This window comes from Myodes glareolus, chromosome 5, assembly GCF_982192425.1.
Source record: "Myodes glareolus chromosome 5, mMyoGla1.1, whole genome shotgun sequence".
Lineage (NCBI taxonomy): Eukaryota > Metazoa > Chordata > Mammalia > Rodentia > Cricetidae > Myodes > Myodes glareolus.
In genome coordinates this window covers 19,405,449-19,418,244 of record NC_142030.1, presented here as the reverse complement: position 1 = coordinate 19,418,244, position 12,796 = coordinate 19,405,449, and the positions used below count along the sequence as shown (strand labels likewise).

Below are 12,796 nucleotides of genomic sequence, written 5' to 3'. Positions count from 1 at the left end.
TCCATATAATACATGCACATAAAACATACATAAATATAAATAAATAAAACATACATATAATAGGTGAAAAAGGACAATCAAATCAAAACATAAACAAAGGCAACCTCCAAGCTAATTTTAGTAGAGGAATATGAATTAGAAATTTAGTGGAATAGCCTATCATATCTCTCAGATGACTGATGACCTACATTTTCTGTAAAAAAGAAAAAATAATTGTAGACTTCATGAAAGACCCGTATTTTGTACTTTTTTTTTTTACTTAGAAGCTGAAAATGTTTATTTTGGTCTATAATATTATCACACTGAGAGATTTAATTTAAAAGCTTCGCAGCATATTAGAATAATTTTATTCCCTGACACTGAATCAATTTCCACAAATGTCATTTGTATGATGTGATTAATTATAGAGTTTTATTTAGTGTCTGTAACTCAATTAATTGCTAATGAGTGCATGCGGGCATTTTGCAGCAGTACATTTCTCAAACACAAACTAATTAAGAAATGGGTGCAACTGTGCATCCCATTTGATTTTATCCTACGCTGTAAATTCATAACATGGCTATAGCCATGGAGAACAACCACGACTGTGCATTGTGAAGCATATGTGCCTCGACCCACGGGACTTGGGTCCTGGAACCCTGGCTAGGGATGATGAGGGAATGAAGACAGGAGCAACATACAGCCACATGTACAGTAAAGTGGGGACCAGGTAGGGTTCTCTAGTAGAACCACCACAACCTGGATCCCTAGCAAATTTTTCAGTTTACAGCACATGAAGAGGGGTTAGCTAGTTTTGGTAGAGGAGGTCTTTGCAGATGAGCAGTCTTAGGTTGTAAACAGCCAGGAGGAGAAAGCTGCCTTTGCTAGTCTTTGTACACATGGATCAGTCATTCATAAACTCTCATACATAGACTCCCAAGAGAAGCTTTGCCATTTTCTTTTTATTCTGGACCATATGAGTAATGGCTTTGCCTATTTCCCATGGGCCAATTAGTCCTAGAATCCTTGACAGGACACACCTATGTCAAGATACACATTTATTCAGATTTTCACTCATTTGAGGTTTCTTCCATTCCCTACACACATGGAACTATAACAGGCCCTTGTGGTCCTGTGGAAGATGTACTTTCTCTCATCTAGCTTTTATTTCCAAAGAGAGCAAATTTGGAGCCACAATATTACCACTGCTGATAACCCCAGGCCTCTTCTAGGGCCATTATAAGAAGTGATGTGGCCCCCAGAGGCACACTGTGATCCTGTAGGACAGTTTGTAATCCAGAAACATAGCCATCATCCAACAAGTATTTAGCCAACGTGTTTCACTCATGACCTTTGCCTCTAACTGCTTTAAATCTAAGTAAAAAATCAACTCTGGACATGAAATGAGAAATATTCTGTAGAACTAGCCCTCATCAGCTGAGTGTTCAGGAGTTTGGCAAGCCTTTGTCAAACACTGCCATGGCTAAAAGTTAAATGATGCAAATTCACAATCCACTTATATTAAAAACAAAGGTAAGACAAATCCCAAGCCCAACTTATTGCCTCCAATTTATTTTACTATAATCTACAATTAACTTCTTGATTTTTTTCCAACTCCAGAAAATATAAATACTGTATAATGCTACATAATTCTGTATCTTTTACCAACTAGTGTGCTAGACTATCATTGCTGGTGTGGAATTAGCCAAGGTGGGAATAAGATATTTTTGCAGAGACCTGCAGACACCAGTAAGCAATGGCTCTGTCCCAACTTTGGTGCCAGATGTAAACGTTTGCCAGCACACGGGCACACCAGCACATAGGTCGATAACCATCTATGTCAAGCAGTGTGTTAAGGACAACGGCATGGTTTATGAATACACAGAAAAGTTCAGAAATGGAAATGATAAATGCTAGCTTTCTGCAAAGCCCAGAGAGGTAAAGATCTCGTCCAGCATGAACTAGAATGAATAGATGAATCCATTTAGCCATGATTTTTATCAACAAGAAAAGTTACGGCAGCCAAAACAGACACATCGCATCTGGATTCTGAGTGAAGAGATAACCTGGTTCTTCCTTCTTAAGGAAGATGTTGTATTATTTAGGGTTGTTCCCTATTGTCAATGATAACATGATAAAGTAGAAATAAAAAGCTTCATGTTCTAGTTCTGTTTCTGCTGCAGTGGCAAATCTTCTGTATTCTCATAGAGTTCAGAGCCCAGCCTGTGAGATGGCGCTGTCTGCAGTGGGCTTGGGTCCTTCTTCAAAGCACTCAAACCAAGCTCCTCCAGATATGCTCTCAGGCAAATCTGATTATTAATAATGAGTTGATTCTAGGTTGTGGCAAGTTGACATGCAAAGCTAACCAGTACACTTAGCTGCACCAACACTGGCAGGTCCTCACCCTCCGCTTAGACCGTAGCTTTTCAGAAACTCCAGTATCAGTGTCTCTAACCTCTGCTCCTTGTAATTGAAGGCTTCAGTCTCACTATATCCACCAAGCAACCTCACTGAGCTCTGTGTTATTCTGTTACATCACATTTCACCAAGCATCTTCCTAATTGCCTTTCTGCACTTCCTATGAGGTTAGGCACATGAGTGTATATCTCATCATTGGACTTGGCACACACCCCTGACTGCCCACGGTATCTCTCAATCAAATCCCAGCCCCTTTTCTCAGCAGAGCCCCAAGCCTCCGCTCCAGCCTCTCCAGATGTTGATCTGTTTCCTCAGATTAGAGCATGGGAAAAAAAAGTAAGTGAGAAATGGAAGATCAACTGAGAAAGACATGAAATTTTTTTAAAAAAATTATAAGGATTTTATTTTAACCAGTGGAGGGAGATAAGGAGAGAGAAAAGCTTTTTCTCATATTTTTCAGAACTGATAATCTACAGGAGAAAAGAAATAAATGGGAAAGATCAGTTTTTTCCTAAATCCTTAACATTTACTGTATGACTATTATAGAGCAAACCCAATTGCAAGCACTAATGTACTGGCATACAAAAAAAAATTTACAGGGTATTCCTTGTTGTTGCCCTTGGTTACCCCACAGGCAGAAGGTAAGTCCCTATTGCTGAAGACACCATGCATTTACTTCAGAAACAGGGTCCAGAAGCCCCTGAACTAAATCTAACCTACCTGAACGCCTTCTCCCTGAGGACTGGCTTTCGTGGTACCACAAGTACTAGCTTTCATGGTTCTATGCAACTTCCAAAGGGCAGTTAACATTCTTAGCCAGCTATACCACCAGTGAATCACAGCCATGGCCAGCATGGCACTATAGCCCTAAGAGTGCAATAGTAGCTTACACACCGTGGACAGTACCCAACAGCTCTTTAATTTAATCTAAAGGCTGATGGAAGCAAGCACATGAGGCCTCGACCCTACACAAAGAGCTAGAAGCAGCTAAGGAATTCTGAGAGTAGGAAAAATAGTACCAATTGGTTATCCAATACCAAATGGTCAGCCCCCAAAACACACAGACAAATAATATTATACAGACTGTAACAGGTTGTATTTAGAAATATTTATACACATACATAAATATATTTAATGACAATTAGTGTAAAAAGAGAACATGAATTTGAAAGAGAGCAAAGAGGGTTATATGCAGAAGGTTTGGAGGAATGAAAGGAAAGAGAGAAACAATCTAATTATATTATAATCTCAGGCCAGGCGATGGTGGTGCACACCTTTAATCCTAGCACTCAGGATGCAGAGATGGGAGATCTCTGTGAGTTCAAGGCCAGCCTGGTCTACAGAGTGAGTTCCAAGACAAGATACAAAGCTACATAGAAACCCTGTCTCACAAAAAACAAAACAACAACATTACAATCTCAAAAATAAAGAAATAGTTAAAAAAGAAGACTAACTCTTAAAGCTCATGTTCTTGTGGGAAAAACAGTAAACAAACTATTAACTAAGTAATGGAAATGAAGTAACATTGCGGTGGAGGGTAATGGGAACAATGTTTTGAGAGGGTGTTCAGGAGAGACTGTTCTTAGTAGATCATTGCTTAAGCAGATATCTTCATGATTGGGGGATTGACTTTTGCAAAGATCCAGATAGGGGGGTTTTTTGGTGTTTTTTTTAACTATCTTTTTTCATTTTATACACCAATACCAGTTCCCATTCCCTCCTCTCCTCTCATTCCTTTCTCCTTTCTCCCCCCCCCCCCCATCCATTCCTCAGAGAAGGTAAGGCATATTTATTTGAGGAAGGACCAAGATCCTCCTGTATCTAGGCTGAACAAGGTATTCCTCTAAAGAGAATGGGTTCCAAAAAGTCAGTACAAGCAGTAGGGATAAATCTTGATCCCATTGTCAGTGGCCCCTCAGTCTGCCTCAGTCATATAACTGTCACCCACATTCAGAGGAACTAGTTTGGTCCTATGCTGGTTCCTTTCCTGTCTGGCTGGAGTTGGTGAGCTCCCATTAGCTCAGGTAAGCTGTTTTAGTGGGTGTCCCCATCATGGTCTTGACCTCTTTGCTCATATTCTCGCTCCTCCCACTCTTCTGCTGGACTTTGGGAGCTCGGCTCAGTGCTTCACTGTGAATCTCTGACTCTGTTTCCATCAGTTGCTAGATGAAGGTTCTCTGGTGATATTTAAGATAATGATCAATCTGAATACAGTGCCAGTTCAAGCACCCTCTCTAGTATTGCTTAGGGTCTTAGCTGGGTTCATCCTTGTAGATTTCTGAGAATTTCTCTAGCGCCTCATGATGGCTTCCTTAATAAAGATATCTCTTTCCTTGCTCTCCACCTCTGTCCTTCCTCCATCTCAACTATCCCATTTCCTCACATTCTCCCCGCTTTTCTTCTCCCCTCCTTATCCCCTTAAGCCCTCCCTTCTCTGGTCACCCTGATGCTCACAATTTTCTCAGGGGATCTTCTCTATTTCCCCTTCCCAGGGTGCTCTATATATGTTTCTCTTAGGGTTGTTCTTGTTACTTAGCTTCTCTGGGGTCATAGCCTTCAATGCATAGGCCCAAGAGACCACTTCCTAAGTATAACACCAGTAGCACAGACACTGAGAGCAACAATGAATAAATGGGACCTCCTGAAACTGAGAAGCTTCGGTAAAACAAAGGATACAGTAAATAAGAAAAAAGGCAGCCTATCGAATGGGAAAAGATCATCACCAATCTCACATCAGACAGAGGATTGATCTCCAAAATATATAAAGAACTCAAGAAATTAGACATCAAAATACCAAATAACTCAATTTAAAAATGAGGTACATATCTATGGCTTAAAACTAGTATTCAACCGCAACCCTAATTCCAGAAAGACCACAAACACATGAAAATTAAACAATGCTCACCTGAATAATCAATGGGTTAAGGAAGAAATAAAGGGAGAAATTAAACACTTCCTAAAATTCAATGAAAATGACCACACAACATATCCAAATCCATGGGACACAATGAAAGCAATATTAAGAGGAAAGCTCATAACACTAAGTGCCTACATAAAGAATCTGGAAAAATCCCACACTAGTAAATTAACAGAACATTTGAAAACTTTAGTACAATAGAAGCAAACTCAACTAAAAGAACTAAACAGCAGGAAATAATCAAATTGAGAGCTGAAATCAACAAAATAGAAACAACAAAAACAAAACAAAGAATAAATAAGACAAAGAGTTGGTTCTTCTGAAAAATCAACAAAATAGCAAACCTTTATCCAAACTAACCAAAAGGCAGAGAGAGAATATCCAAATTAACAAAATCAGAAATAAAAAAGGGACATAACAACAGACACGGAGAAAATCCAGAGAATCATCAAGTCATATTTTGAAAACCTGTACTCCACAAAACTGGAAAACTTAAAGGAAATAGACAACTTTCTGGATAAATATCATTTGCCAAAATTGAATAAAGACCAGATAAGCAAATTAAACAGACCTATAACTGCTAACGAAATAGAAACAGTCACCAAAAGTCTCCTCCCCCCAAAAAGCCCAGAACCAGATGGTTTCAGCTCAGAATTCTACAAGATTTTCAAAGAAGAACTAATACCAATACTCCTCAAATTGTTCCACACAATAGAAACAGAGGAACATTGCCAAACTCTTTTTATGAGGCTACAATTACCCTGATACCCAAACTTCCTTACTAAGGAAGAGAATTACAGACCAATCTCACTCATGAACATTGATGCAAAAATACTAAATAAAATACTGGCAAATCGAATCCAAGAACACATCAGAATCATCATTACCATGATCAAGTTGGCTTCATCCCAGAGATGCATGGATGGGTCAACATATGAAAATATGTCAACATAATCAACCATATAATCAAACTGAAAAATACAAACCACAAAATACAAAATACAAATCATCTCATTAGATGCTGAAAAAGCTTTTTGACATAATAGAACATCCCTTCATGTAAAGGTCTTGGAGAGAGCAGAGATACAAGGAACATATCTAAACATAATTAAGGCAATATACAGCAAGCCAACAGCTAACATCAAACTAAATGGAGAGAAACCCACAACAATCCCACTGAAATCAGGAACAAGATAAGGTTGCCCTCTCTCTCCATGTCTATTCAATATAATTCTTGAGGTCCTAGCTAGAGCAATAAGATACCAAAAGGAGATCAAACTCTCATTATTTGCTTATGATATGATAGTTTACATAAGTGACCTCAAAAATTCTATCAAGAAACTTATATAACTCATAAACACTTTCAATAACGTAGCAGGATACAAGATTAACTCAAAAAAATCAGTAGCCCTCCTATAAACAGATGATAAATGGGCCAAGAAAGAAATCAGAGAAATACCAATAGCCACAAATAGCATAAAATTTCTCAGAGAAACTCTAACCAAACAAGTGGAAGACCTATATGACAAGAACTTTAAATCTTTGAAGAAAGAAACTGAAGAAGACACCAGAAAGTGGGAAGATTTCCCATACTCTTGGGTAGGTAGAATTAACAGAGTAAAAATGTCAATCTTACCAAAAGCAATCTACAGATTGAATGCAATGCGCATCAAAATCCCAGCAAAATTCTTCACAGACCTTGAAAGAACAGTACTCAACTTCATATGGAAAAACAAAAACCTCAGGATAGCCAAAACAATCCTGTACAATAAAGAACTTCTGGAGGCATCACAATCCTTGACTTCAAACTCTACTACAGAGCCACAGTACTGAAAACAGCCTGATACGGGTATCAGAACAGACAGGAGGACCAATGAAACCAAATTCAAGATTCAGATATTAACCCACACACCTTCAAACACCTGATTTTTGACAAAGAAGCAAAAAATATCAAATGGAAAAAAGAAAGCATATTTAACAAATGGTACTGGCATAACTGGATATCATCATGTAGAAGAATGAAAATAGATCCATATCTATCACCATGCACAAAACTCAATTCCAAATGGATCAAAGACCTCAACATAAAGCCAGCCACAATGAACCTCATAGTAGAGAAGGTGGGAAGTACACCTGAACGCATTGGCATAGGGAACCACTTCCTAAATATAACCCCAGTAGCACAGACACTTAGAGAAACAATAAATAAATGGGACCTTCTGAAACCGAAAAGCTTCTGTAAAGCAAAGGACACAATCAACAAGACAAAACTACAGCCCTACAGAATGGGAAAAGATCTTCACCAATCCCACATCAGACAGAGGTTTGATCTCCAAAACATACAAAGAACTCAAGAAATTGGTCATCAAAAGAACAAATAATCCAATAAAAAAGTGAAGTACAGACCTAAACAAAAAACTCCTAACAGAGGAATCTAAAATGGCTGAAAGACACTTAAGGAAAAGTTCAACATCCTTAATCATCAGAGAAATGCAAATCAAAACAACTCTTAGATTCCATTTTATACCAGTAAGAATGGCCAATATCAAAAACACTGATGAATGGAGAAATTGTGGGGTAAAGGGAACACTCCTGCCTTGCTGGTGGGAGTGCAAGCTGGTACAGCCCCTTTGGATACCAGTATGGTGATATCTCAGAAAATTAGGAAACAACCTTCCTCAAGACTCAGCAATACCATTTTTGGATATATATCCAAAGGATGCTCAACGATGCCACAAGGACATGTGCTCAGCTATGTTCATAGCAGCATTGTTTGTTATAACCAGAACCTGGAAACAACCTAAATGCCCCTCGATCGAAGAATGGATTAAAAAAAAAGTGATACATTTACACAATGGAGTACTATACAGCAGAAAAAATAGCGACAGCTTGAATTTTGCAAGAAAATGGATGGAGCTAGAAAACAACATTTTGAGTGAGGTAACCCAGACACAGAAAGACAATTATCACATGTACTCATTCATAAGTGGTTTTTAAACATAAAGCAAAGAAAATCAGCTTATCACAATCCAGGAAAACCTAGACAATAATGAGAACCCTAAGAGAGACATACATGGAACTAATCTAAATGGGAAGTAGAAAAAGACACGATCTCTTGAGTAAATTGGGAGCATGGGGACCATGGGAGAGGGTTGAAGGGGAGGGGAGATACAGGGAGGGAGCAGAGAAAAATGTAGAGCTCAATAAAATCAATAAATAAGAATGCCTGGGGCATTCAAATTTTAAAAAATGAGTACAGATCTAAACAGAGAATTCTCAATAAAAGAATCTCAAATGGCTGAAAGATACCTTAGGAAATGTTCAACATCCTTAGTGATCAGGAAAATGCATACTTTAGAATACCATCTTACAACAGTCTGAATGGCTAAGATGAAGAACACTAATGATAGCTTATGCTGAAGAAGATGTGGAGTGAGGGGAACACTCCTCCATTGCTAATGGGATGCAAACTTATACAACCGCTCTGGAAATCAGTATGATGGTTTCTCAGAAAATTGGGAATCAAACTCCCTCAGGACCCACCAATATCACTCTTGGGCATATACTCAAAAGAGTCTCAATCATACTACAAGAATATTTGTTCAACTATGTTCATAGCAGCATTATTTGTGATAGCTAGAACCTGGAAACAACCTAGATGCCCCTCAACCGAAGAATGAATGAAGAAAATGTGGTACATTTACACAATGGAGTACTACTTAGCGGTAAAAAAAACACAATGGCATCTTGAAATTTGCATGCAAATGGAACTAGAAAGAACCACCCTGAGTGAGGTAACTCAGACCCAGAAAGATGAGTACAACACGTATTCACTCATAAGCGGATACTAGCTGTTGTTTTTGAAATCTCAGATCAGATGTTGACATTTTGTCAGAGAAAATATGATCATTTAGCTAGCAGGATTCTAGGCTGAATTAGTAGAGTTCTGTGTGTGGCACAGGGGTTTGTGGTGGTCCTAAAAAGGAGAAGTTGATTTCATCATATTTTGTTACCCTTATTTTCCATTCACACACATCCACACATGCATGGGCACACCAACACAGTCTGTTGTAGTAAACACAATATGCTGCACGGTAGCCCTCAGACCTGGTCCTTAAATGTCGTAAACAGATTAGCTGGAAGGTTAAACCCTCCAAGCAACTGGTGCACTGTGGTGTTTGCTGCAAAGAGCATCTATCTCACAATAGTCAGAAGTTTGTCTTCCAGATGGATCCTGAACTTCCTAATATTTACCGTCTCTCTTGGAATTTGGTAGGTGGTAATTAAATCTCTGCTGATTACAGCTAGAGTCAGGAAGCAGGGAGATAAAAATATTCAGACAATCTCAGCGAACAGGGCTCCTTGATCCATCAGGTGCTCCAGGAACCTCTGAGCTGCCTGCTCCTCTCTCTCTCTCTCTCTCTCTCTCTCTCTCTCTCTCTCTCTCTCTCTCTCTCTCTCTCTCCCCACTCCCTCCTCTTTCTAAATCTAGAAGCTGAAGAGGTTTCTCAAGTGATTCTTGTGAGCATGTTTTCCTGGGCCGCCATGGCCACGGAAGAGCCATCACAAGAGCACAGCAAGCGCGCAGTTGGATTCCTCCATTCCGAATGCTGCTTGCCCCGATTTCTGCAATTTCCTATGATGAGGCCTCAGATGAAACTGCATTTAGACAAATACATAATTGGTCAGCTGTTAAAAATAGGAGTCAGCACATCTCCCAAAAGGGCAGGAAAGGAAACTCTCAAAAAATTTTAATTCCAGAAATGATTAGCATAGTGCTTCAAATTTTGTGCAGAGCTTACAGGAATTGAGCTATGTACCAGGAAGCTGATGGTGGTCTGCAATTAATTGCCACATAGCATGCTGTCCTGGCGTAGCGTGCATGCTGAGCCTTTAACTTCTGTACAGCCTGGCAGGTTCAACAGGTGAGCGAGCAACTGCTGAACATTACCTTTTCTTAGTTGCTCACTGGAGAGGCAGAGTCTTTCAGAGAAAATAAGACAGTATTGTTCCATAAGTTCGCTATTGAATGGGATGGTTCCAATTTCTGTCCCGGCACTTATCCTATGACTATTGGTACAACTTAGCCTTAGTTTCCCCCTCCGTGAATGGCAATGGAGGCATTTACAGACATAAAATCATTTTGATTAACTGTTATGAAGTACTTGGTTTGATGCCTGGAGCTCTGAGTGCTCAATAGACTTCCACTCCTTTCTCCTGTTAACCTAAGAACTAAGGTACTAAAATAAAAAAAAATCTTTAAAAGTTAAAATTGAGTATCGTTATAGTCCTGTACTGCTTCAGGCTTTCAGATGTTCCCAAATCTCAAGCAAGAATCAGAAAACAATGGCCCAAGGGCCAAATTCAGTGGGCTAGCAGCATTCATAGCAGCATCAAACTAAGAATGATTTTCACATTTTAAAATATTTAGTCTGTTTTCCATTGCTGTTACAAGGACCTGAGATCAATCAATACAAAAGAAAAATGGGCTATTATGTCTTGCAATTTTGGAAGTTTCAGTCCGTGAGGGCTTGGCCCTGTTAATTTTGGACTTGCAATACCATGTCATGGTGGCAGGAGTCCGGGGGGAGAAAGGCACACAGTGGAGGAAACTATTCACTCACCTAATGGCGGTCATGAAGCAGCACAGGAGGGGATTTAGCCATCCTGAGTGCCAATGCACCATAACTTAGGGCTAAGTCTTTATCCCATGGGTCTTTGAGAAATACTCCAACTAAAACAGAGAACCAAGAGATCGTGCGGCTCAGTAAGTCGTCTGTCATTACTTACCACAGTTAACTCTGGACAAATAGATTTATAAGCATTTTAGAATGAGGCCATTAAACATAATTTATTTCTAAGTTGCAATTAACATTTCACATCTAATTTTGTTTTGCAGGCCTGTCAGAGAATTTGCCATGCCAAGAGGAGCCAACACGTTCTGCTACTGCGTTAAGGCAAACGTGATTATCACTGGAGGTAAGAGGACTGTTTCCATCATGGGTAATTCTGGGTCTCACAGAGATCTCTGTGTTTTAAAGTCAGCAATAACTTTCTAGAACAATTTGAATGTTGTCTATTCCATATATTACATCTTCTGGGCACGACAGCACACTAACAAGCCTTCCTTCAGGGCTAGTGAGGTCACGGATCTCAGAGGAAAACATGCAACCACCATTTTTCTAAAGCAGTATCTCTAAACGACATTCTACATGTTTGTCTTTAGACCCACAGATAAAATGAGCCCTCACCCCTTTTCAAGGAAATTCTCTTTGCAAAAGGTGGAGACTATTGCAGAAATCTACAAAGTCAAAAGGCAGAGTTGTGGAGTCCAGTCCCAGCAGATAGAAAACATCCCTACACCTAAGCTCAGGGAACACTGAGGAAGCAGGGGTGGAAAGACTGTAAGAGCGAGAGGACCAGTATGTGTGCTTTGAGATGTGTAATGTCAGAAGCTACACCCATAAAGTCTCACCAACGTGACTGCCTAACCATGAACTGAAGGACAATAACAGGCATGCCAGAGTGGACAGGAGAAAGCCCACAAGGCCTCGATCCTGCCCAAAGAACTACAGGCAACTAGGGAATGCTAAGAATGGGAGAAATAGTCTTCTCTAGGGAAGAACACAGCAGCTGGTTCTCCAATACCAAATGGTCAGCCCCCCAATGTATATGAGAAACATTACTTAGACTGAGCTGGTTATATTTAGAAATATATATGTATAGAAATATATGCATGTAACAACAATTAACAAAAAAAAGATAACCTGAATTTGAAAGAGAGCAAAAGGAGGTATGTGAAAAGGTCTGGGGAAGGAAAATAAAGATATAAATGATATAATTATAGTATAATCCCAAATTTAAAAAAAAAGGTCTTCCTTAACCAAAGAATATATTAAACTAACTTTCCTCTGCTATACTGTTGTTTAACAATTTGCCTTTACAGTTGTAACCCTTCTGGAATGCATTTTTTCTGTATGAAACTATGAGTTCCCCAATTTGAAAGGAGTCCTAGGGTTTCTGTAAGCAGAATGACACCTATATATTGTCTGGGAGAGATAGCTTATAACTGTCCAAATCCCCAAAATGTGGTGGCTGTGATCAGAAAGATCAGGAGCCCGTGGACAACAATGACAGTAGAGGCCAGGACCAGACCCTTGGAGAATGCCAACTTTCAGTGGATAGTAAGGTAGAAGATAGGAACTTTGCCAAGAGCAAAGGGAAGGATGACAATATGGAAAAATTCACAGAAAGTTGGAGGATATCACTGACCTTAGGGATGCTGGCTCCTTGGCTCCACTGTGGTGACTTTGAGTCTGAGCTGTGGAATCAGGTTGGGTGTAAATCCACTAGCAGGCTGTGTGGTGGGCAGGTTACTTTCCCCCTTTAAAGTTCAATCTAAACTTTGAGTGGAATTAGTGGTACTACTTGCTTATAGGATTAATTATAATACTTATATTAGTTCAAGGGCTAGGAATGGTA

General features: G+C 39.4%; 1 protein-coding gene across 2 annotated transcripts in view; it reads left to right on the top strand.

Moving 5' to 3' along the window:
- Positions 1-12,796, top strand: part of Wdr64 (WD repeat domain 64) — a 113,125-nt gene that overhangs the window by 34,062 nt on the left and 66,267 nt on the right. For both annotated transcript variants that reach the window (XR_007232495.3, XM_048436415.3), the window contains exon 9: positions 11,214-11,293. Coding sequence is in view for 1 of the 2 variants with exons in the window: in XM_048436415.3 (XP_048292372.3) it covers positions 11,214-11,293 (80 nt within the window). In the remaining variant the exon portion in view is untranslated. The remainder of the gene's footprint in view (positions 1-11,213; positions 11,294-12,796) is intronic.